This window comes from Ahaetulla prasina, chromosome 2 (genome assembly GCF_028640845.1).
Source record: "Ahaetulla prasina isolate Xishuangbanna chromosome 2, ASM2864084v1, whole genome shotgun sequence".
NCBI lineage: Eukaryota > Metazoa > Chordata > Lepidosauria > Squamata > Colubridae > Ahaetulla > Ahaetulla prasina.
Window position 1 is genome coordinate 77,084,698 of NC_080540.1, and position 27,017 is coordinate 77,111,714.

At 43.2% G+C, this 27,017-nt stretch overlaps 1 protein-coding gene across 3 annotated transcripts in view; it reads left to right on the forward strand.

The window, feature by feature from the left end:
- CACNA2D2 (calcium voltage-gated channel auxiliary subunit alpha2delta 2) overlaps positions 1-27,017 on the forward strand; it is a 663,083-nt gene that overhangs the window by 562,939 nt on the left and 73,127 nt on the right. For all 3 annotated transcript variants that reach the window (XM_058167293.1, XM_058167292.1, XM_058167291.1), the window contains exons 12-13: positions 7,473-7,551; positions 15,781-15,830. In XM_058167293.1, the coding sequence (XP_058023276.1) occupies positions 7,473-7,551; positions 15,781-15,830 (129 nt within the window). The remainder of the gene's footprint in view (positions 1-7,472; positions 7,552-15,780; positions 15,831-27,017) is intronic.

Genomic DNA, 27,017 nt, shown 5'->3' on the forward strand with positions numbered 1-27,017 from the left:
CCAGCCGACACTGTTTGGCGGACGGCACCCTGAGGAGACCCTCTCTGTGAGAGCGTACGGGTCGGTGGGAGGCAAAGGGTAACAGCAGGCGGTCTCGTAAGTACCCGGGTCCTAAGCCATGGAGCGCTTTAAAGATAGTTACCAAAATCTTGAAGCGCACCCGAAAGACCACAGGAAGCCAGTGCAAGCTACGAAGCAGCGATGTCACGTGGGAGCCACGAGCGGCTCCCGTTACTACTCGCACAGCCGCATTCTGGACTAACTGCAGCCTCCGGGTGCACCTCAAGGGCAGCCCCATGTAGAGAGCATTGCAATAATCCAGCCTAGACGTAACCAGAGCGTGAGTGACCGTGCATAAGGCATCCCGGTCAAGGAAGGGACGCAACTGGCGAACTAAGCGAACTTGGTAAAAGGCCCTCCTGGCGACGGCCGCCAGGTGTTCATCAAAAGACAGCCGTCCATCCAGGAGGGCGCCCAAGTTGCGAACCACCTCCTTTGGGGTCACTAACTCGCCCCCAACAGTCAGCCGCGGATGCAGCTGACTGTACCGGGGTGCCGGCATCCACAGGCACTCCGTCTTGGAGGGATTGAGCTTGGGTCTGTTTCTCCCCATCCAGACCCGTACAGCTTCCAGGCACCGGGACAGCACTTGACCGCTTCGTTGGGGTGGTCCGGGTGGAAAAGTACAGCTGAGTATCATCAGCGTACAGATGATACCCCACCCCGAAACCACTGATGACCTCACCCAGCGGCTTCATATAGATGTAGAACAGGGTAGGCGAGAGAACCGACCCCTGAGGCACCCCACAAGTGAGGCGCCTCGAGGACGACCTCTGCCCCCCTGTCAACACTGTCTGCGACCGGTCAGAGAGATAGGAGGAGAACCACCGATAAACGGTGGCCCCCACTCCCAATCCCTCCAACCGGCGCAGCAGGATACCATGGTCTATGGTATCGAAGGCCGCTGAGAGATCTAATAGGACCAAGGCAGAGGAACAACCCCTGTCCCTGGCCCTCCAGAGGTCATCCACCAACGCGACCAAAGCCGTCTCCGTGCTATAACCGGGTCGGAAGCCGGACTGGAACGGGTCTAGATAGACAGTTTCCTCCAGGTGCCGGGGGAGCTGCCATGCAACCACACTCTCTACAACCTTCGCCACAAAGCGAAGGTTGGAGACTGGACGGTAATTACCCAAAATAGCTGGGTCCAGGGAAGGTTTCTTGAGGAGAGGTCTCACCACCGCCTCCTTCAAGGCGGCGGGGAAAACCCCTTCCATCAAAGAAGCATTTATAATTCCCTGGAGCCAGCCTCGTGTCACTTCCTAAGCAGCCAGCACTAACCAGGAAGGGCACGGGTCCAGTAAACATGTAGTCGCATGTAACCTCCCCAGCAACCTGTCCATGTCCTCGGGAGCCACAGAATCAAACTCATCCCAAATAACCTCAACAAGACGTGTCTCTGTCATCTCAGCTGGATCCTTGCAATCTTGGTCCAAACTATCCCGGAGCTGAACGATTTTATCATATAGATAACCGTTAAACTCCTCAGCTCGTCCCTGTAAGGGGTCATCCCATCCCTCTTGATGGAGGAGGGAACGGGTCACCCGAAACAGGGCGGCCGGGCGGTTATCTGCCGATGCAATGAGGGTGGAAACGTAAGAACGCTTCGCCTCCCTCATTGCCACTAGGTAGGTCCTAGTAAAGGACCTCACTAGTGTCCGATCAGCCTCGGAACAGCTAGACCTCCAAGTACTCTCTAGGCGTCTTCTCCGGCGTTTCATCTCTCTCAGCCCCTCGGAAAACCAGGGAGCCAATTGAGATCTACGCCGGGTCAGAGGCCGCAAAGGCACAACACGGTCCAAAGCCCCAGCCGCGGCCTGTTCCCAGGCCGCAGCCAGTTCTTCAGTCGTGCCGTGGGTAAGATCCTCAGGGAACGGCCCAAGCTCCGTCCGGAACCTCTCCGGGTCCATCAGGCGCCTGGGACGGAACCAACGCATTGGCTCTGTCTCCCTGCAGTGGTGAGCGGCGGTCCGAAAGTCTAGGCGAAGAAGAAAATGATCTGACCATGACACTGGTTCTTTAACTATATCTCCTAAATCCAGATCATTAACCCACTGACCAGAGATAAAAATCAGGTCTAGTGCGCCTCCCCCAATGTGTGTAGGGCCATCAGTTACTTGAATCAGGTCCAAGGCCGTCATGGAGGCCTGGAACTCCTGAACCACCGTTGATGACAAGCCGGCCGATGGCAGGTTGAAATCCCCCAAGACCAAAAGTCTGGGAATCTCAACCGCCACACCAGCAAGCACCTCTAGTAGCTCAGGTAGGGCTGTAGTCACGCAGCAAGGAGCCAGGTACGTGATCAACAGCCCCATCTGATTCCGGTGGCCCCACTTCACAAGGAGGGATTCACAGCCAGCTATCTGAGGAACAGTGGACTCCCTCGGCCCTAGACTTTCTTTAATCACAACCGCCACCCCCACCCCTACCTTGGGCCTCGGCTGATGGAATGCACGGAAACCCGGAGGGCACAGTTCAACCAGGGTACACCCCTTCTGTGCCCAACCAGGTCTCCGTAATGCCCATGAAGTCCGGACTCCCTCTGAATCAGGTCACAAATCAGGGAGCCTTATTGACCACGGACCGGCATTGCAAAGCATCAGCCAAGACCCAAGCTCTGAGGGTCTTGACCATCCGGGAACGAGTGAGGACTGAGGGCCGGAGCACGTGATCGCTTAAACATCGAACACGTGCTCCCAAGAACGATGCGCCCCGCCTCCGCCATATCTGCCTCTCCCACTTACCGTACAGATGGAATAATACTCTGCTCTGCACATTCCCTCCCCTGTCTTCGGACCGCTGTAATAATGTCGTGAGCATGCACTGGGACTGGACATACCCTCCCGACGGGTTTCCCCAACACCCGACCTTACCTCCCCTTTAAAAATTCCCTATTTAAAAATCCCCAAAGACTCTTCCTTGACGCATGCCACCTCTGTGGGTCCCAAGACCCGTCATTGAGGCCGGCCCTAGGTAATGTGGCAGGCCATTCCTGCGAGGCGGGGGCACCTCGCAGGCGCAAGAGTTCATGTGGCAAATAACGCATGGAATCAGTCGACAGCTGACTATGTCCCCTTTAGCAGCTGAGATGTTATACTGAGATGTTTTTCCGGGGTCCGGTATCAGATGGAAAAAGAAAACAGGCAGTCCGTCCTGGATAGATGTAAAATCCATTGATATCCTGGTGGATTAACAGACAAAAGATCGTAAACCGTCTTAACCCAGCCAGGACCAAAGCATGACTGCTCTGTTCCATAGTCCGAATCCCCTCAGGGAAGTAGATGGTGCTACCGTCACCTCCTTCACTGTCCGTCCTTGTCGTAGTTGTCGTAAATGCCGTAGTTGGTCTTGCGGCTAGAGGAACCAAACAGAAACGTCGATCCAGCCGGACCACCATCTCCCTCCAACGGCTCATCCTGTCTGCTGTCCTTCGTCACTCACCCCTCCTCCAGCACCGTGCATGGCGGCCGTGGTTATCAAAAGGCCTAACCTTGTCCAACGGCCACCAGATAGATGTTCCGCTGGGCCAGAGAGTGCCGTCTGCGGGAGAGATGTTCTGGGGATGATGAAGTCCTGAATGATATTATCAAAGCAAGAAACTGGCACATCCAATAGCTGTGGAACTATTTTCTCTGTCTCCCCGTCTTCAAGAAAAGGAGGATGAACTTGGAAATAAGAGAAGTTGGAGAGCAGAATGTCCTTTCTTTTTCTCCTCCTTTCTTGTAATTCTTCTAATTCCTGTAGGGTCCTTTTTATCCACAGTATTTCAAGAGTAATTTGTGTATTATTATGGGAATTATGGGGTTTTCCCCCTTCAATAAAAGGGGGGGGGGTTCCTTCCATAATATATCAAATTTATTTTTCTTAGGTTTTTGCTCTTAGGAGATGTGAAAGCATACCTCTCCCTCTTTCTTTTCTTGTAGGCAGATGATATGATTAGAAGTTAGACAGGAAAGAAAGAAAAAGCTTTTGAATAGAGGCTGATATGATTAAAAGCTAGAGTAAGAGATAGAATAAAGGGAATATTAATGTGTTACAGTTTTCGTTGACAAAATGGAAGTAATAAAGAGAATAGGTGGAATAATTTAATAATGATAGATTATAATCTAAGATAGATGGGTATTGTAATGGGAATTTTATAAATTGATTGAATGTAATAATAATCCTTAATTTGATCAGTTTTGTTTGTGTTGGAATGTATGGAGCCCAGATGCCACACTGTTCATGCATTGATTTGATATTTTTTAAAAATTAAAAATTAAAAAAACCTTCAAAAGAAGAAATGTGGAAGCATGTGAGCCCTGATTAAGACAACCAAAATTAATTCTTTCCTTGATATGAAACTGAGCAACAGTGCTATTACAGAAGCCATTCAGCAGCAAGAACGGTTGCTGTTGTAAGCAACCCAGAATTGTTTTAGATGGGCAACTATATACATCTTCTAAACCAACAAACAAAGCAACACGGCCTAGAACCATTTGTTTTCTTGATAAATATTATCAAAAGTCAATAAAATAATATTTGGTTCATTGGATGAATCCATATGGGTATGTAACAGCTGCTTGAAAATGCATGGCCAATTGCCATCTTGCATATGATTTAGGTTTTGCCGCAAAACTGCCAAAAAAATCAATTAGTGAGCAGGGGAATCAAATCAATATGCTCTTGCATTTTCGGTCCTTTTTCCCTACATCTATCCTAGAGGTTGTCATATATATTCAGATTAACAACAAAATAAGTTCCAAAATAGAGGTTTATAAGCTGCAATGAGTATTCTTTAAATCATACCATTATTAGGTACTATTTTCTCATAAGAAGTTTAGCAAAGCAATATGAAATGCACAATAGTCTCTTTAAAATTTCCTGCATGCGTGTGATTGATATATATATATATATATATATATATATATATATATATATATATTCTGAATAACCATATATATATATATGTGTGTGTATATATGTATATGTATGTTTTGTAGGTTTTCACGGGTATAGGTATGTAGGTCTTGGCGTATTCGGGTATTTTCCCGTATAAGGTTGAAAGTATCTAGGTGACGTTTCACCGAGGTCCCACTCATCATCTTCAGGTTGGTGCTTTCGGCGAGCAAAGCGTGGTTGGAGCTGCCGTCTCTCTATAAATACTGGTGGGGAGGTGGGGAGTGCTGACTTTGTTGCTGTAAGCCGGTTGGTTGGCTGTGTTGTTACATCTTGATTGGTTGATGGAGTTGATGTTTGAAGATTGGTCAGCTGTTTCATAGCATCTTGTGTGGGTGTGGTGTGCACACAGCTAGGACCACACCCACAAAGGATGCTATGAAACAGCTGACCAATCTGCAAATATCAACTCCATCAACCAATCAAGATGTAACAACACAGCCAACCAACCCGCTTACAGCAACAAAGCCAGCACTCCACACCTCCCCACCAGTATTTATAGAGAGACGGCAGCTCCAACCACGCTTTGCTCACACAAGCACAAAGCCAAAAGCACCAGCCTGAAGATGACAAGTGGGACCTCCTCCTCCTATTTTCCCCACAATGACCCCATGAGGAGAGTTGGGATGAGAGAGAGTGAGTGGCTCAAAGTCACCCAGCTGGCTTTCATGGCAAAGGTGGGACTAGAACTCACAGTCTCCTCTCCCCCTTTCTAGCTTGGTATTTTAACCACTAGACCCTCTGTGTTGGCTTTCTCAGCATACCTGGTTAGAGACACTTGTGCCTAAGATTAATTTTTATTTATTTCAATTATATATCTGCCCATCTCACAAAAAGAACTAGGGGAGGCAAATACAATTAAAAACATCAATATACGAAGGAGAGAGGAGAGGAGAGGGGAGGGGAGGGGAGAGGAGAGGAGAGGAGAGGAGAGGAGAGGAGAGGAGAGGAGAGGAGAGGAGAGGAGAGGAGAGGAGAGGAGAGGAGAGAGGAAAAACAATGCAAGAAAACAAAAAAACTGAATGAGAATAACACATCAGCAATAAATTAATAATAACAATACAAGATGGTTTTCCCTAGACCACCCAGAGCTGGTAGAAGGGGAAATTGTGATGATGAAATTGAAAGCTGCTGAAAGAGCTTTCAAGAAAAGCAAAGATAAATGTATTGCTCACAAGCTCAATCAGTACTGTTTTGGTCCATGTTATTTATTTTATTATTATTTATTAAATTTTTAGGCAATGGGTCCATTTCCTCTAGTGTTTTCTGAAGCTGCAAGACAATAATCTTCTCAACAACCTGATTAGGGATCAGATGGCCAATTGAGGTTGAGGAAAAGTCAGACTTCTGCCTTCTTATATACTAGCAGGATCAGCCACTCCCTTAAAGATGCATTCTTCACTACCAGAGGCCACCCATATATCTTTTCCTGGGAAACCTTTCTAACCTGCATGAATCTAACCCAGAGAGGCTGACTTCATGGCTCTGAGAACTCATGTACCATCACAACAACGAGCTTTGATGAATGCTACAGTCAGGATATTGGAAAAGGCTAAAAGTTTTACCATTCTTATTGCCATGAATTAGGCCTTATCGGGGACTCCAATACATGCTCAGTTAGATTTATTCCTTGCTGACCTCCAGCAGCTCTCTCAGCATGGAATGGAACAACTCACTGCAGCCAGCTCACCACAGCCAACCATTGTGGGATAACACACCACAGGACAATTCAGCAAATACAAAAGTTAAATTAATTTCAATGGAACCATGGCCAATAATAATAAAATAAAGTCAATCCAGAAATACGAGAGTTACAATAATTTCAACCAAAATGTTGACACCAATAATTAAAATAATTGAATGAAATTATTTATACAACATTAAATTGTCCTGCAATGAGTTGCCCCATGGCGGGTTGGCTATGGCGAATTGTCACTTGGCAAGTTGGCCGTGGCAAGTTGTCATAGACCCCTCTCAGTATCTCTTTAAGATATACAATAAGGCTTTTTCACATTTTTAGGATGAATGACAGATCTGAATAGAATAGAATAGAATAGAATAGAATAGAATAGAATAGAATAGAATTTTTTATTGGCCTTGTGTGATTGGACACACAAGGAATTTGTGTGAATATGCTCTCAGTATTCTTTTCTAAAAGAAAAGATACCTTCATCAAGGTACAACACTTACAACACTTAATGATAGTCATAGGGTACAAATTTAACAAACTTAGGGTACAAATTTATATGTATGTTAGGAAAGAAGTTGACTAACAGTCATACAGATAGATGTGACATAATTGTCCTATTCACATTGTAGGAGTTTTTGCTAGTATTTGAATGGGCATATTGGTAGATTTCATTTACAAGAGTTTACAATGAAGGCATTTAAGTATGGGATTGAGAAAGGGAATGATACATTCTTTTACTCCCTTTGGTAGACATACTCCTTATTGATTGGTTGTTCTGTTCCAGGTACGAGTATTCACCTTTTCTGTTGGACAGCATAACTATGATGTCACTCCCCTGCAGTGGATGGCTTGTGCTAACAAAGGTAGGTTGCCTTCTCCTGCCTCTTCTTCAAAATATCTAGTTTTGCAAAATTACCCATGAGAGGTGGTTCCCGTGCCTCTCCTTCAAACCCTCCATCGAACCCACAACTTCCACAGGTAGACTCTTCCACAGTTGTACAAATTAGTTTTTTTCTGATATTTCTTTTATTTATAGTATATGAAGTCTAGGTAGCTGCAACTTAAAGCCATTATTTCTGGTCCTACTTTCTATGTCCATGGAAAATAGTTCTTTTTTTTATTATTATGTCACAACAGTATACACAAGCATCAATATAAAACAGCAACACATCACGTAAGCATATATATGAGCAAAAGTATGCAATAACTATATTAATTTGATATAATGAAAGGAAACAATAGGACAGGAACGGTAGGCACTTTTGTGCTCTTATGCACGCCCTTATAGTACTCTTAGGAATGGGGTGAGGTCAATAGTAGACAGTTTTTGGTTAAAGATTTTGGGATTTTGAGAAGAATCCACAGTCAGGTAATGTGTTCCAAGCGTTAACAACTCTGTTACAAAAGTCATATTTTCTGCAATCAAGACTGAAGCAGTTAACATTAAGTTTCTTCACCAACTTCTTCACCATTCTTCACCAACTATATACCAGTAATTGACAAGTGCATATATTTTTCTTGGGGAGGAAGGGGGAGATAAGAAAAGAGAGAGATGAAAAGTAAGTTCTGCACCAAAGACAATGTTCATCAGTTTCACCTTTTGCTCCTTATACTGAATTGGAGGGAGTGGGGGTCGGCTTTGGTGTGTTTCTTTTGAGGAAAGAAGGAATTCTAGGAGAATCCAGGAGAGCCATATGTGGAAGATGCCATTACCAGAATTAATACAACTCTCACTTTGTGTGGAAAAAATGACAGGGACATGAATTACACAAATAAAAGTCTGAGTAATACAAAAACCTGTATACTGTTAGAGGGTCCGTGGATATTATCCCTCCTTGGCTCATTTACTCTCTTGCTCCTGATAATTAATGTGACCACAGACCCCTTTATAAGATCCCTGAAGCTGGTCCCCACCCCACCCACTCCTCTGAAGGCTTGTCACATTCAGAGAGTCTTTTAATCTCCTCACCTTCCTCTGTATCAGAAACCTTCTTGCTGTCTCTCATTTATCTGAAATTGCCTTGTGTGCCCTTTTGTTCCCCAGGGCTGGCTTTCTGTTCACACCGACTGTATCTTTCAGCAGGTGGTGGAAGTCTGTGAACCTTTGGGCTGGCAGTAATCCATCTTCCCATTGTTCTGCCCTGTGGAAATACCTCTAGACACAATAGCCAAGTGCCCACTTCTCTCTTTTATCCACTCCGCTCCCTTGTCCTTTTCCATCTCAGAGCAGCAGTGCACGTAGCAACTAATTCTCATTGTAATTCTAATGTTACTCTCCCTTTTAGGCTTTAAGTATTTCTTCCTCCTTCCAGCCGTCATCATGCATCATTGTATGTCTGCAAGTGTTTTGATTGCCACTGCATCCAAGTAGAGAAGCTTGCTGAAAAGAAACTTCTAAGAGTTTTGCTCAACTTATATTAGCTGCTGCCATTTTGTGGCCAATCCACTTTTTTTTTCATATCATCAAGTAATGCAGGATCAGAATCAATTGCCAAGGTTTGCTTTCAACTTTTTAAAAATCAAGTTTGAAGAAACACAGCTATTTTTTTTTGTCTCAACTGCTTCACTGAATTAATTAATTTGTATAGAACAGGGCTTACCAGAATTAACCTAGAAACTGATGTAAATACAAGTCCAGGTTATTTAAAAGTGAGAGTAAAAATGTATTCAATAGTCTTTTTGTTGCTATGCTCCAGGATGTCACTGAAATCTTAAAAACTAATAAGGTTACCCAACTGAAATAAGTTCTTTGAAGCATCTTTTCACTGATTACTAATACCATATTAAGCCAGGCTTCTTCATCCCAGGAATCTTCAGATGTTTTGGGACAGTGGCTCCCAGCCATTGTCCTATACTAAACACACTCATTTGTTCCCAACAAACGTTAGTTGAGTGGACCTTTGAATCAGGTTATAAGGTATCTTGGAAGACATAAATGGAGACTACTGCATTTTATAAATCATTTCAGAAATTAAATCACTGTGATTTAAATTAGACTCAAGAACATCAGATTAATGCAACTGATGCGAAGATTTTTACTGAACAGGAACCTACAAATCATGCGTTTTGAGCAGAGAATTTGAGAATAAAGTTCCTTAATCTTTATTCTATCAACACGTTTTATTTTATTTTATTTATTAAATTTCTTTGCCATTCGTCTTTTAATGTCCCCCACCCTCAATATTGTTGTTAGCTACAAAGTCATGTCCAACCTACCGCAACCCAATGAACAACATTTCTCCAGGACTTCCTGTCCTCTACCATCCTCTGGAGACCATTTAAGCTCACGTCTAAAATAGATAGATAGAATAGAATTTTTTATTGGCTAAGTGTGATTGGACACACAAGGAATTTGTCTTGGTGCATACACTCTCAGTGTACATAAAAGAAAAGATACATTCATCAAGAATTCTAAGATACAACACTTAATGATAGTCACATCAGATACCTGTACAATTAGCACAGCCCCCCCCCCCCAAGGCTGTGTGCTCTCCCCACTTCTCTTCTATCTATATACCAATGACTGCATCTCCAACAATCCATCTGTTAAACTACTGAAGTTCACAGATGACACAACAGTGATTGGTCTCATTTGAGACAATGACGAATCCGCATATAGACGAGAGGTCGAACGACTAGCCTCGTGGTGGGAACAAAACAATCTGGAACTGAACACACTCAAAACCATAAAAATGGTGGTAGACTTTAGGAGAAACCCTTCCATACTTCCACCTCTCACAATACTAGACAACACAGTATCAACAGTAGAAACCTTCAAATTTCTAGGTTCTATCATATCGCAAGATCTAAAATGGACAGCTAACATCAAAAACATCATCAAAAAAGGACAGTCTTCTGATGCGAGGGTCACTCCAATCAGCAGCTGTTGGAAATAAACTTTTCTCAGGCTCACATGCTGTGGAGGAGGGGGAGGGGTCTAGCTGCTCCGTTTGCCTGGGCATGGAGCCAGGGCTGGGGCCGGGGGGTGCTCCCTCCTCTGCAGCCTCCTTGGGCATGGAGCCAGGGCTGGGACCAGGAGGTGCCCCCTCCTTTTCAGCTTGTCTGGGCATGGAGCCAGGACTGGGGCCGGGAGGCATACATTCCTCCGTGTTCGGGAGCAGATAAGAAGGCCCCGGCTGCTGTGAGAGCGGGCAAGACACAACAATATACAAATAGAATGAGACTATTGCCTTACACACTGTAAGCCACCCTGAGTCTTCGGAGAAGGGCAGGATATAAATGTAAATTAAAAAAAAATTCCTTATGTGTCCAATCACACAAGGCCAATAAAAAATTCTATTCTATTCTATTCTATTCTATTCTAGTCATAGGGTACAAATAAGCAATCAGGAAACAATCAATATCAGTATAAATTGTAAGCATATAAGCAACAAAGTTACAGTCATACAGTCATAAGTGGAAGAAGATGGGTGATGGGAACGATGAGGAGTTTAATAGTAGTGTAGATTTAGTAAATAGTTTGACAGTTTTGAGGGAATTATTTGTTTAGCAGAGTAATGGTGTTCTGGAAAAAACTGTTCTTGTGTCTAGTTGTTCTGGTGTTCAGTGCTCTGTAGTGTCAGTTTGAGGGTAGGAGTTGAAACAGTTTATGTCCAGGATGTGAGGGGTCTGTAAATATTTTCACAGTCCTCTTTTTGACTTGTGCAGTATACAGGTCCTCAGTGGAAGGCAGATTGGTAGCAATTGTTTTTTTCCACAGTTCTAATTATCCGTTGAAGTCTGTGTCTGTCTTGTTGGGTTGCAGAACCAAACCAGACAGTTATGACAGACTCAATAATTCCTCTGTAGAACTGTATCAGCAGTTCCTTGGGCAGTTTGAGCTTTCTGAGTTGCTGCTTCTGTGACTCCATCCAGCCACCTCATTGTCGTCCCTTTCTTTTTTTGCCCTCAATCTTTCCCAGCATGAGGCACTTCTCCAGTGAGTCCTTCCTTCTCATTAGGTGGCCAAAGTATTTGAGTTGCATCTTCAGGCCCTGACCTTCTAAAGAGCAGTCAGGGTTGATCTCCTCTAGGACTGACCAGTTTGATCGCCTTGCGGTTCAAGGGATATTTACTGTTTATTCACATAAATATCTGATGCTCATTCACTGTCTCTCAATAAGAATATTAATAAGAACCTCACATACTGTAACATCAAGCTTCCCACCCCCGCCCCCAACCCAAGAGCTTAATTTTAGAAAAGAGAGAGATTTTGACAATTATTTAAGCCCCGTGGATTTTTTGTTTGTTTGTTGACTTCCTTATTTTAAAGACATGTAGCTATATGAACCCCTTCAGCCTCCTTTTCCATTTTCTCTTTAAAAACCCGCCTGTTTCTGATTGAAGGTTCTACGTGCTGCTTTGTTCTGGCAGCCTTTGTTCTGAAGGGCATGTGAAGCAGGAGGAGACCCTTTGTTTCTCGAGAGTTTGTAATCTCCTGCTGCTGATCCCCCAGGTCTGGGTTTTTGACATCAAAGATATTTGGACAGCAACGGTGACATCATACTTAGGAAAAGCTCCATTGTAAACAGCAGGAACTTCTGAAGGAGAGAGAGAAAGATGTAGGTAGTTAGAACAAGAGGAGTATCCTATTGTTACTGATAGCAAGCTACCACCAGAACTTTCTTAAGAACAAAAAGAGCCGACTCCTTTCGAAATGCCACAAAGGGAAAGCTCATGGCGCCATTGTTTGCACAGCAGAAGCTGCATGAAGTGCAAGATGATTGAGTGGGCAAGAAAGAGTGAGGAACAGAAATCTTGAGAAAGAAAAGTTTTCTGTAAAATATATGTTCCGTTACTATATTAGTTAGATCAGGGGTCTCCAACCTTGGTCCCTTTAAGACTTGTGGACTTCAACCCCCAGAATCCCTCTGGGAGTTGAAGTCCACAAGTCTTAAAGGGACCAAGGTTGGAGACCCCTGAGTTAGATGGCATTTCCATTCCCAAGACCCTCCAAAACTGTTCAGAGCAGAACTGCTGATAATCTTCACTTCTGCTGCTCTTAAAATCAAAAGGCATTGAGCCAATCAATACTCTCTCTCCAACTGATGAATTGGAGCCCACTTATACAAACATTTATTTATTTATTTATTTATTTATTTATTTATTTTTGTCGCACAGTATATATAAGTATAAGCATGAAACAACTATACAATACATAAGCATATATATGAGTATGAGTATGTAATAACTATATTAATTGGATATAACGAAGGAAAACAATAGGACAGGAATAGTAGGCATGTTTGTGCTCTTATGCACGCCCCTTACAGACCTCTTAGGAATGGGGTGAGGTCAATGGTAGATAGTTTTTGGTTGAAGCTTTTGGGATTTTGGGAAGAGACCACAGAGTCAGGTAGTGTATTCCAAGCATTAACAACTCTCTTACTGAAGTCATATTTTCTGCAATCAAGATTGGAGCGGTTAACATTAAGCTTAAATCTATTGTGTGCTCATGTATTGTTGCAATTGAAGCTGAAGTAGTCTTCGACAGGAAGGACATTGTAATAGATGATTCTATGAGTTAAACTCAGGTCAAGTCGAAGGCGGCGTAGTTCTAAATTTTCTAAACCCAGGATTTCAAGTCTGGTGGCATAAGATATTTTGTTGTATTCATGTATTCATTCAATCTGGACCCATCAGGTCTTTGAAGTAGGCCAGACCAAGGTACAGACCTGCAGGGATTCCAGTGGTGGGCATGACATGGGACTCATGCCGGGGGCACCTATGGTGGCCAAGAGCTAATGCAAGACTTCTCTGAGACCCTCCCTCACTCTCATTATAATCTCCCTTCCTTCCTTCCTTCCTTCCTTCCTTTTCTTCTTTTTCCTTCCTTCTTCCTTCTCCTTTCTTCTGCCTTCCCCTCTTTCCTTATTTTTCCTTCTGTTCTGTTTCCCTCCCCCCAATACTCCCAGCAAAGAGTCAGTCAGGGGCCTCCTTTTCTCCTTTTATTTACATAGATATATGTCCTGGCCACGTCTACCCACGGGCCTGCCAAGTTTCTGGAGATAACGAGGAAATTATAGATAAGGCCAGAATTACTCACGAATATATTCTTCCCTCCATTGATACAGTTTGCCCGCGCAAATTCATTGCTTTGTCCAAGACAAAAAACCAGGAAGTCCCACCTCCTATTTATAGTCTCTGCAGATGTCACTGCATGACAATTATGACTTGGCTTTATCCCAACACTGCTTCTGCTGCACGCGCCGGTCACGCCTGCGCAGTCTTGCATCACTCCAAAACTGTTCTTGGGGCATTGCCAAATCAGAAGAAGGCTCCAGAGAATCAGGTCTTGCCGGCCCCTCCTCCTCCCTTTGAGTGGGTGCCAGGGAGGGAAAGAGCTCAAGAGAAGCAGGGCTTGCCAGGTCTTCTCCCTCACTTTCTGAATCATCTGAGTCCAGGAGTCCGGGTCCAGGAACCTGGGTCACAACACCTTCCTTGCTCTCTTCCCATCTTCCCATCTTTTTCTTTATCTTTCCTCTCTCCCTTTCACCTTTCTTGTCCCTTCTTGCATGGTCAATTGGAAAAGGGGAAACATTTCTCCTTTTGTTTTGTTTTGAGCCCGTTTTTGCTGCAGAGGGCTGCAGGAGGCCGTTGCGGCTGAAAACGGGATGCATGTGCTCCCCCCTTGGGCTCCATTTTTGCTGGCAGAGGCACCGCGGGCCAGTTTGCTGTTTCCAGGCTTGCTCTGTGTGCTGGATTTAAGCACCCCACAGGCCAAATCTGGCCCGCGGGCCTTTCGTTTGACACCCTTGTCTTAGCTGCTATTTATTGTAACTGTTGTATTTATTTGTTATAATACAATTGTTAGTTAATAAGGTATTTGTAATTTGCTCTACTTGCATCCATATAAACAAACCGTCTTCCCCTCCCTCTTCCCACTTTATCCCAATTTAAATCCAAATTCGTTTATACAATCTGATGAAGGAAGCTGAAATGCAAAAAAGCTTATGTCTTCCAGTAACATTTGTTAGTTGGAAATGGGCTACAGGATTCCTGATTTTTCCCACCATGGTCTAACACAAGCTCTCCTCCTACAATGTCTAGACGCCTTTGTAGTTTCTTTTCTGCTGAACTCTGAGAACAGGGATTAATTTTTCTTGTGCTTATGGATGGATGAAAAAAGAAGAATTTAAAGTACCAGACTTGTTCTGCATATGAGAAGAATGTACTTGATCACTGAAAATATGTTTATTCAAGCAACTAAAACTGAAATAGAAATGTTTAAAAGTGGGCTTCCACCTGCCTTAGCTTAGATTTGGAAGTGAACCTTATCCCAGAAGATATGGGAATTCAGTTTCGATATCTCTTTCCCTGTGTGTTTCTCTTTGTACCCCCTAAGTGGCTATGTAAATTCATGTTCAGGTTTTACAGACTTTGGGAGATCAATATTAAAAAGTGATTGGGGGTGAGTTGCAGATGACTCATCCCACATACTAGCAAATCTTCATCAGCAGGAAAGATGGATGCTATGCAGTATTTGTAGCCTGTGTAGGATTTGAACTTGGGGAAGTTGGACATTGGAGGTTTACTGGAGGTATCAATTAGTCGATTGCTGGAATGAAGTTGCATCTATTTTGATGGGTCCACTCTGTCTGCTTGCTCTGGGTGGCCTGGATTAGGCATCTGCCTGGATGGTCCATCACATCACATCCAATGAATGTTGCCACCCAATCAGGTGTCTGAAAGAAGCCAGTGACTGCTGGCAATTGGTGGTGAGGCAAAAGAGGAGAAGATGCTCTTACACATCACCTGTCAAGTTAAAGAAGTAGGTGATGGTGCCAAACCAGGTCGGCTGAATTGAATCCAACCAATCTAATGGCTCAAGGCTCTCCTTAAACATGAAGATTGTATTGGTTTATCTCAATAGAACTTCTGAATCTTGGATAGGAAGCTGTTTGGGAATGGTACAATCAAAATTTAGTGAGCTTAAGCTTAACTTAATGTTAACTCATTGTTGCATGTAGCCTCCATCAAGTGTGCCTAATATTGGATTAAAAAGAGGATTTTGTCCTGCAAACCAGTTCAAAAGATGATGCTAAAAAAATTTCTAACATTAATTTTGTGCGTGTGTTGTTGTTTTTTTTAAGGTTATTATTTTGAAATCCCTTCCATTGGCGCCATCCGAATCAACACTCAGGTAAGAAAAGACAAAATGTGAACTCAATCCAAAAAATTTCATTTGTGATGAGGATTAGGAGGCAAAACTGTAGAGCTAGGATTTGGGTTTCTGTTTTTCTCACAACTGCATGGAAGGCAGCACTGAGGCTTGCACTGAAAATCAGGAGAAATTGCCACCTACTTTTTTTTCTTCGGTAGAAGTCTGTTGAATACAAATTTTAAATTCAGTCCTATATAACTGAGAATATAAAAGAGAGATCCATTTGTAAGTCACCTCACTAGAGTAACTCCAGGTGCATTTGTTCATTTGTTAGCAGTCTAAAACAATTCACTATGAAATGAAGGTATCTTTCTATCTATCTATCCATCTATCTATCAAATTTATGTAACTATATAAATTCATATCGTATCACTAAAGGTGACTCTTGGTGGCTCATAACTAAACAGAAAATCATGTATCATAATGTCTATGGAGATTCTCAGTCATCCAGGTCATGAATGTGCTTTTTCAAAAGGCAACTGGACTGTGTCTTTTCCTTGAGGAAGAAGGTGTTTTGCTTCTCGTCCAAGAAGCTTCTTCAGTTCTGACAACTGAAGAAGCTTTTTGGGTGAGAAGTGAAACGTTTTCTTCCTCAAGGAAAACACATAGTCCAGTTGCCTTTTGAAAAAGCACCTTTGCGATGTGTATCACAATGATACTGTAAAAGATAAAATGGGGGTGCCACTTTGGGGGCCTAGGGTACCTCTGTCAACTCTGGAACTGGGTTATAAGTACCATTTTGGGGGGGTCCATCATAACTGCAAATGATCTTTAAGTGAAGACTACCTCTAGCCCAGTGGGAAGAACTTACTGTAATTTATATAAACCTGCATACTGTAGTTGTTAAATAAGCCCATTATTTTTCTTAGTCCTTGAGGGAAATACTGTTGATTGCAAACCCTAACTGAAGAACTGCATAGAGAAAGTGATAGAAGGCATTGTTCAGAATTTAGTTTTTGAGAAAAAGTTTCTAATGTTCTCATTTCAAAAGAATTCAGGGTTCTATTTAAGTTCAGTCCTGAATCTGGCAACCATGCTGTACTGAAATATGAATGCTGAGCATATCCCTGACAGGCTATAACACAGGAAAGGATCAGCCCCCCATCGCAACATGAATTGACTTTGAACGAATAAGGTGATACTAATAAACTCAGTCAGTTTCAGCCTTTTTGAAACATTCTTGTCTCCAGTCCTCCAATCAGAGCTGTTTTATCTGGCAATAGCATGAATTACCTTGTTCTGTGTGCAAAGCACCATTGTTTAATAAAGCCATAGCTATTTCTTTAAGAGGAATATTTTCCATACATCCTATATTTCCATATTAATACTACACGGTCTGCTCTACTGCAGTAGATTCATGTAATGTGCTTGTAACTTTGCAAGTTGTCTTAATTACTTCTCCAGTACTCCTGCTCTGCCATTTTCTTGGCTCACAAGAATGTGTTAGTTCCCCTCTTGCAACAGCCTCAAGTTCTACTTAATTTGATCATCTTCATGCAAAGCTCCACTAATATCCAAACCAGCAGAGAGTCTTGCTCACGAAGGAAGTGTGGAGGGACTTATATTTATGTGACTAATTATTAAAACTTTGTGCCTGAATCAGCATGCCGAGGAACAAGCCAAATTGCCAGATCTGTCAAGCTATTAAAGCCGACAGGCAGCATGTGAGAGAAAGAGCATGGCATGAGTTATTAGTGCCCTGGAAATGGGGTGACAAGGCAGAGCTAATAGCTTTCCATTCAAATGATGCCTGAATCTTCAGGCCTAAAGCCACAGAGAAAATGGGGGAAGTAGAGGAAAGTAAGGCAGGGGGCTTTGTGCATCTGTACGCGTGTATAAATTCTGTGGGAAAACTTACCTGGGTCATCCTTGCAACACAGAAACAATCTGTAGTTTTTGTCTGAATTTCTTCTAGGAGCTCATTTTTGGAATAATTGTTCCCCCAGGCCTTCTGATTTTCAAAACCTAGGAAGAAAAATACACAAACTTGATGTTATTTAGATGGATAACCCAACTGTTTAGCTTCAGTAGCACTTTGAAAAAACGTTTTCTTTTAACGTTTAAAACTAATGAGCATTTCTGCCCTTGTGATAGCCCCTGTCTGCTTTTTTCTAGCTGTTACATATGCCAACTGATGCATGCAGCATTTCAATAAAAGTCAGTGGAAAGGATAGGTAGAAGAATTAATGTTAAGCCAAGTTCATATATGCCGAAAAAAGTGAAAAACCATCCTTCCTTCCTATCCCACTTGGGGTGGGTGGGGAAATGAACTTGATATGTTAGTGAACTGAAGACATGATCCTGAGTCAAAATTGCTTTGTACAAACCAAGGCTTAGAATACTTCCAGGAGGTTTCAATTATAAGAACAGGATATAACCATGCTATGAGGTAATAGCAAATTCAGTCTCCCAGTGTGGATCCATATGGTGCCATCCATAAACAGAAGGGAGGTTATTGGCAAAATAAAAAATAAATAGAAAACCTCCTGAGTTTTGCAAAGCAATAAACCAAAAATTAAATTAAAATAAAATGATATGATATGATAAAATAAAACAAAATAAAATAAAATAAAATAAAATCTTCCCATTAGAGTTCAAGGCAAGAATGCTGGCTGGATTGTTGGTGGAGAATATGAGGCAGAAATGGGATACAAAGGAACACACACACAAACTCCATTCCTGGCTGGCTGATTTACAACAAACAATTCTGCAATGTTGTAATACCGTAATGTGATACTTAAAGAATCAGTCCAGTTCAATGGTTAGAGCAGAGGTGGGGGAACTGTTGTCCCTTTATGATTTGTGGACTTCAACTCCCAAAGCAGTAATTACAGGGCCATAAACTCAACCAGAATGATTTCAGGCAGTGCTATTTTTCTATCTTTATATTTATTTATTTTGTCACACAATATATATAAGCATAAGCATGAAATAACTATACAATATATAAGCATATATATATAAGCATAAGTATGTAATAACTATATTAATTGGATATAATGAAAGGAAACAATAGGACAGGAACGGTAGGAGGAGCAGCTATAGACACCAAAGCTCCCAACAATTCAGTCACTTGGGCTCATATTAGATCAGATTTGCAACATATATAGTAGAAAAAGGTCTACATTTTGGAACTTACAAACATCCACTGAGAACCACTGTATTTCATTATGGAACTGTTTGTGAGCGCGTGTGTAAATTATTTTTATAGTTTCTTTCCTTATTATTATGATTTGATCTTATTTTGATTTTGGAGTTATTGATTCTAGCTCTTTTTCAAAAATGCACTATTATGTTAGGGTTAGTTAGGGTTATTATACCCTAATTCTAACTTCAGTATGACATTTAAAAATATTTCCATTGATTAGTGCAGTATTTTGAATTCTGCACTGCATACATAATATTTAAAAACAAATGTCATGAAAAATGTAACTTTAGAATTAACAACTGTAGAGATAATATTGCTTAATTTAAGCCTGTACATTATGTGTTCCAGGAACTTCACATGCTCCAAGCCCTGTCAACCTAGGACAGTGATGGCGATCCTATGGCACGCGTGCCAGAGGTGGCACACAGCGCCCTCTCTGTGGACATGCGAGCTGTCGCCCCAGCTCAGCTCTGCCGTGCATGCGCGTGTGCCTCTTACCGCCCAGCTGGTCTTTGGGTCTCTGCTGTGCATGCAGGGGGGCGGGGCGCATGCGTGGGGGTGAGGCGCATGCACAGGGGCCACACGCGCATTGTATTTGGAGGGCAAGCACTTGCTCATTCACGTGCATGCGCACTCACTTTGGGCACTCACTCTGGAAAAGGTTAGCCATCACTGGCCTAGGAAGTCAAGATACATTGCCTATTGCAATAGCCCTAACTGAATCTGTAAATGCCTACTTCAAAGGAGCAGATCTGGGAGTTGAAGGCAACAAGTCATAAAAGGGCCATAATTCCCCAGCCCTGGATTAGAGGGTCGGTGACCTGGGGTTGCACAGATAGGGGTTCAAGATCTGAAAGAAAGAGGCCAAGATCATTTCCATTTTTTTCTCTCTTATTTCCATTTTTTCCCCATTTTTTTCTCTTATTTTCATTTTTTTCTCTTACTTCATTCAAGGCAAAGACAGAAATAAGCAAGTGGTATATAAGCCAAGATGCCTCAGAATACTGACATAATTTTACTTTTTACCAGTTTCAAAGTTGCTATTTTTTGCATTCTTTAGCCATTTATTTCCTATCTCCCAACTTATAGCCTGATACAATAAGGTGGGTTTTTTTGGTTCCATATATTTGCATTTACTCTCAAAAGCATTCTAACTAAATAAGTCTTAACACTATATAATGTGAGCCTAAAATATTTTGGTTCCTAACAATACATTCCCCAATTCCCAGGTCCTAATTCCTTGTATTACTCCTGTTCGTAATTCTAAGCCTTAGTTAATTAACTGACATTTTACTATCTGCTCTCAAGTGGGAGAGATGGCAGGCGGTTATTTCTCTGACAGGTATCTATGATGGTCTTATTTTTGGTGGCTTTCAATGCCAGTCAAACTTTGGGGTCATCTGGCTGTGTCTTCTCACAGTGTTTTTCCTTTCACCACTCTTCTTCCCGAAGTTACTGAGAACACTTCAGTGACTATTCCTCAAGTCTCATTCAATGCCTAGAATCCTAATTAATGTAAGCTGCTCAGCCCTATTTTAGATTTACTAGCCAACCTTACTCTGGATAGAAAACAATAGTACATAGTCTAACTTCAACAGCTATTAAAGTTGTTTAGTCCATTTTAGCTACCAGCCACTTCCTTCACTGCTCAGCTTCTTCTCCCCAGAATTCTCTCAGAAATCTTGATGTATTCTTCTGGAAAAGACCGGTGTCAAGTCCATATGGACTCCCTCCTTCTCTTGTGAACAGTTTGTCCTATAAGAAGCTAAACCATCTTATTCCTAGCTCCTTATCAGCAAAGTCCAAAGCTTAAAAAAGAATTTGTGGAGTAATCGCCATCCTTCCAACCCCTACCTCACACAGAGATGTGGATCTGTGGTCAGCACCAAAGAAAAGTTGATGGTTGGTTTCTCATAGTTATATTGAAAGGTACATATTCAGTACATATCCAGGGGTGGGCTCCTGAGGGTTTGCAGGAATTTGGGAGAACCTCTAGGTAAGATTCCGTGCAGTTTGGAGAACCCCCAAATCCCATTCCTGGCTGGCCCTGCCTTGCCCCTCCCAGGAGTCCCCATGCCGCCCGTTTTGGATACAGGTAAGTGCAGGGCACGCACAGAGGCTCAGAGTGAGCGAAAAATGGGCCTACTGGAAATTCAGGAAGGCTCATTTCCGGCCTCCAGAGCCTGGGGAAGCCATTTTCATCCTCCCAGAGGCTCGAGGAAAGCCTCCAGAGCCCACCATGGCCACACCCACCCAGCAACCGGGCAGAGAACCCCTTGCTAAAATTTTTGAAGCCCACCCCTATATATCTCCCTGGTTAGTTTAGAATCTCACAGGATAGTTTTAACCACACTGTCTTACCTGTGCTAATTCTAATGAATAATAAAAGCTAAGCTCCTGTTAAGAAATATGAATACAGACTGAAGAAATACAGCAGTATCATAAAGAACCAAAAACTGCAATCCTATGATCTCTGCAATGGATGACCAGAAACTAGAGAATAGCTGAGATCTTCTTCCTCCATAAGTCTGCCTTTGAAGGAAGAAATATAACTTTAGATCGACATTCTGGTTTCTGCAGAAACATCCAAGATCCGTGCCTCTCTGATATTGAAGTCTTGTTATTATCAAATGCAAAGAAAATTCATAGTATTGTGGGCAGTTTATCAGAAACCATTTAATTCCACAAAAAGCACATCTCTCTTGTTCCCTGACACAGTTGTGGACAAGCAGGATCATGCTTGATAATTTCCCCTCAAAGCAAACATTTCAAGCCCGGACATTAGTTGTGTGGAATAAAGTGTGACACTAGATTGTTCCTCTTAGCACAGAGTGAAAAGAAGTGTGCGATTCGGGGATGATAGGCAAGCAGCTGCTGTGCAGATGGTGCTGCTGTTAGGTGTGGGGGGAGATTAAATTGGCTGTCACTGGGGTGCTTTCCAAAATCCAGATCTCCTGAAGTGGCTAGGGTATAAACAGGAGGTTGTCAAAAAGCTAACATTGGAGGGTGCACATTACTGCAAAGGAACGGGGGGGGGGTGGAGGGGGGGACCCAAGCTGAACTCTGGCATCCTTTCCAAAAATTTTGAGATCAGGATTCTGACTCCACAAGAAGACTAAAGCTATGTTTTATTGAGATAAGCTATATTAACAGAATCTTGCAAGTCTGTTTTTTCCCCTCCTCTCCCTCTTATACCCTAGGGCAGGGCTGGGCAACTATGGCCCCTTTATGACCTATGGACTTCAACTCCCAGAATTCCTGAGCCAGCATGCTCAGGTATTCTGGGAGTTGAAGTCCATAGGTCATAAAGGGGCCATAGTTGCCCAGCCCTGCCCTAGGGAGTCAGGGAGGAACCATCCTGCCTCTTTTCCCAGGACTGAAGGTATGCTTCTGCCTTTTGTTTTCATAGCGGCTTCTAATTTGCTCAAGGCCTTCTCCATGGCTCTCTAAACCCCCTAGACAATCAATGTCTTCTCAAAGGACTTCATTCTTCCCCTGTTTCTGGATTGGATTTGACATCTTCCAGAATGCTAAGCCATAGATTAAATGGAAATCGTCAGAAACAGTCGGTCGCCCATACTGAGCAAGGCTTACCATATTTTTACTGACCAAGCCCACAAAAATCAATATTGTCTGATTCTAACCACTGCTTTTCTAGGCCGAGTTTGGCATTCCTTGTTGGAATATCTTCTGATTAGAAGTATCCTAGCAAAATGCATTTCTGTGTAGCTCAGCAGGATCCTGTACAGTTTTACAGCAAAGTATTTAGCATGTCCACTCCCCCTTAGGGAACTATAAAGGTTAATAGCTCATTACTGAATATTTATTTCTGGTGACGGGCGAGTCCAGATTTTGACAGGAGCTTCCCCTCTGGGTTGCCAATTCATACTTCTCTGCATGCAGAGAAGACAATATTCAATGGTATACGCATGCCATCTGGTGGACGTTGCCCAATATTATAGCCCATTATCTCAGAAAAATCCCTAATGTCACCTTGAGAATCTTGTCATTTGCCCAGGGACTGAGAAGAGAGGTGCCAATTAAGCAAAGGGATAATGAAGTGAGAAGAGGGATTGCTTAATTCTTTCTCCTTCTCTTGATGCTCTGGCCTCCTCATGCTTTGTTCCCTCACAGACAGAAAAGATAGTGGAAACAGATTCTAAAACTCGTCTCCCCACCCCCACCCCTTAGTTTAAATTCATTGTTCCAGAGCAATCTTTCCAAATGTGCTCTGATTATCTTAGGGATTTTTTATTACCTTGCATGCCTGCCAATATCTTTTCTCTGTTGGGCCTCCATGGCCCTTTACTGAAAAAGATTCTCTATCCCTGAATTCAATCATCCTTCAGAGATGGCTATCTTGTCTCTTAACCTCCAAAGATGATGAACCTGCCTATGCTATTTGTTTATTTATATAGACCAGGAGAGAAGCTCTGACATGGTCTCTTGTTGACAAAGTCATGCTGACAATTAGCAACTATGAGGTTCTTATAAATGCCTTTCTTTATTATTTGCTCTAATCTTTCCCATTATCAATATTAGGTTCACTGGTCAATATATACTGGGCTCCTCTACCTGATTTTCTGAAAGAGAAAGATCACATTTGCTTCTCTATCCTCTGGCACATCCCTAGGATTCCTTTAGAAAATTGACACAGTTCCTGGCAGATATTCAACCCGCTTCTTCAGTATTCTGGGGCATATTTCATCAGGGACCTGGGGCCAAGAGAGAAGATCCTCTACTATATTCATACTGACCTGTTGTGTTTGTTCCTTGACTGTGCCACTCAAATTACTATTTCCTTTCAGTAGAAAGACAAGACAGGAATTAAATTATTTTTTTTCTCTTGGACGTTAGTGTAGATTTCTCCCTTTAGACCAGGGATGGGCAACTATGGTCCCTTATGGCTGGCTCAGGAATTCTAGGAGTCGAAGTCCACATGTCGTAAAGGGGGCATAGTTGGCCACCCTATTTTAGACTAAGCAATAACTCCCCTAGCATCTTTTGTTTTCCTTTTGCTCAGTGGCATATTTGAAGAAATTTTTTTTCTGGATATTTTTGCCTTTCTTGCTAAACTTAGCTTGTTTTCTACCTTTGCCTTCTGATTTCATGCCTGTATTCATGAGTGGAGGCTTTGTAAATTTCCTTAATTGTCCTCTTTTCCTTCCATTTTTAATACACATCCTTCTTCAGCCTCAGACCCTTCAGCAGCTGCCTATTAAACTACATTGGATTAGGTTTAGACAGCGCTTAGCTTTCTTCCTCAGTGTATTGCCTGAGGCTGTGTCATCCTTAATTTTCTTTTCAAGAAGTTCCAGCTGCCTCTGACACCTTTTCCTTTAAGGTTTTCTTGTCATGACACTTTCTGTATTAGTTCTCTTTATTGGTTGTAATCTGCCTTTCTAAAGTTCATGATTTCTGCTTAACTGTTTGTTTTTTTATCTTTTTTGTTGTTAAAATCAAGAATTCTAACACTTGTATTCAAAGTTTCCATGCATTAATATCTTAAAATCAACTCCTTCTTTTTCCGCAGACCAAATCTATTGTAGCAAATCTCCTAATCTCAATCTGAAAGAGAAAATGATCGTCAGCATTGTTCTAGAATTTATCTGACCTCTCTGTTTGGCAGTTAGACTTTTGAGGATGTTTGGGTAATTGAAATTTCCTGTTATAATTATTTCATGGTTTAAAGAGTTTAGTTACCAGTTTTAATAAACATCATCTATCTCTTCCGACTGACTGGTAATCTGCAGCACAGTATTTCTCAACCTTGGCAAATTTAGATGTGTGGACTTCAACTCCCAGAATTCCCCAGCCAGCAAGTAGAAGTCTATGCATCTTAAAATTGCCAAGGCTGAGAAATATTGCTTTAGGGGGATCATTTGCATATGACATGCCATGAATGAGATACACTGGCATTGCAATAATGTTTTTCCCCTTATGATCCAACAGTGGCCTCCAAATGTGTCAAATCTATTTATCACCTATTAGTTTAATATAATATATAACAACAGAGTTGGAAGGGACCTTGGAGGCCTTCTAGTCCAACCCCCTGCCCAGGCAGGAAACCCTACACCATCTCAGTCAGATGGCTATCCAACATTTTCTTAAAAATTTCCAATGTTGGAGCATTCACAACTTCTGCAGGCAAGTTGTTCCACTTATTAATTGTTCTAACTGTCAGGAAATTTCTCCTTAGTTCTAAGTTGCTTCTTTCCTTGATCAGTTTCCACCCATTGCTTCTTGTCCTGCCTTCAGGTGCTTTGGAGAACAGCCCGACTCCCTCTTCTTTGTGGCAACCCCTGAGATATTGGAACACTGCTATAATGTCTCCCCTAGTCCTTCTTTTTATTAAACTAGACATACCCAGTTCCTGCAACCGTTCTTCATATGTTTTAGCCTCCAGTCCCTAATCATCTTTGTTGCTCTTCTCTGCACTCTTTCTAGAGTCTTCGGCTGATGTTATGTAATGCCAGGTTCGTAGTTAATAAAGCCCCCCTGATTTCAGATCTAATTCAGGAGGGGACCGCGGACGTTATGGGCATTACGGAAACCTGGTTGGGCACCGAAGGGGGGGTTCCCCTAGTGGAGATGTGCCCACCAGGTTTCCGAGCATTCCATCAGCCGAGGGCACAGGGTAGGGGTGGCAGGGTGGTGGTTATTATTAAGGAGAGTCTGGAGCCAAGGGAGACCACTGTGCCTCAGATAGCTGGATGTGAATCCCTCTACGTGAAGTGGGGTCGTAGGACTCAGGTGGGCTTGCTGATCACATACCTGGCTCCTTGCTGCGTGACAACAGCCCTGCCCGAGCTGTTGGAGTTGCTGGCCGGGTTGGCAGTTGAAACCCCTAGACTGTTGGTCATGGGGGATTTCAATTTGCCATCAACCGGCGTGGCGTCCTCGGCGGCTCGGGAGTTCATGGCTTCCATGAACCTGATTCAATTAATTGACAGCCCTACCCATGTCGGGGGAGGCACCCTAGACTTGATCTTTATCTCTGGCCAGTGGTTGAATGATCTGGTTTTAAATGATGTAGTTGTCGAACCTTTGTCATGGTCAGATCATTTTCTCCTTCGTCTAGACTTTCTGACCGCTACCCACCACCGCAGGAAGATGGAACCAATGCGTTGGTTCTGTCCCAGGGGCCTGATGGACCCAGAGAGGTTCCTGACGGAGCTTGGGCCGTTTCCCGAGAATCTGGCCCACGACACGACTGAAGAACTAGTCGCGGCCTGGGAACAGGCCGCGGCTGGAGCTTTGGACCGTGTTGTGCCTTTGCGGCCTCTGACCCGGCGTCGGTCTCAACCAGCTCCTTGGTTCTCCGAGGAGCTGAGGGAGATGAAATGCCGGAGAAGACGCCTAGAGAGTGTCTGGAGATCCAGCCGTTCTGACCGGACACTAGTTAGGTCCTATAGCAGGACTTACCTAGTGGCATTGAGGGATGCGAAACGTTCCTACGTTTCCTCCCTCATTGCGTCGGCAGATAACCGCCCGGCCGCCCTGTTTCGGGTGACTCGCTCTCTCCTTCAAAAGGAGGGGCGGGAGGACCCCCTACAAGGACGTGCCGAGGAGTTTAACGGTTATCTATATGATAAAATTGTTCAGCTTCGGGACGGATTGGATCAAAATTGGGTAGATCCAAGCGAGAGTTCCGAGACTCGTCTTGTTGAGGTGGTTTGGGATAATTTTGACCCTGTGACTCCCGAGGACATGGACAGGTTGCTGGGTAGGTTGAATGCCACCACATGTTTACTGGATCCGTGCCCCTCCTGGTTGGTACTGGCCACACAGGAGGTGACACGAGGCTGGCTCCGGGGGATTACAAATGCTTCTTTGCGGGAGGGGGTCTTTCCCGCTGCCTTGAAAGAGGCGGTGGTGAGACCTCTCCTCAATAAGCCTTCCCTGGACCCAGCTGTTTTAGGAAATTACTGCCCAGTCTCCAATCTTCGCTTCACGGCGAAGATTGTAGAGAGTGCGGTGGCATGTCAGCTACCCCAGTACCTGGATGAAGCTGTCTA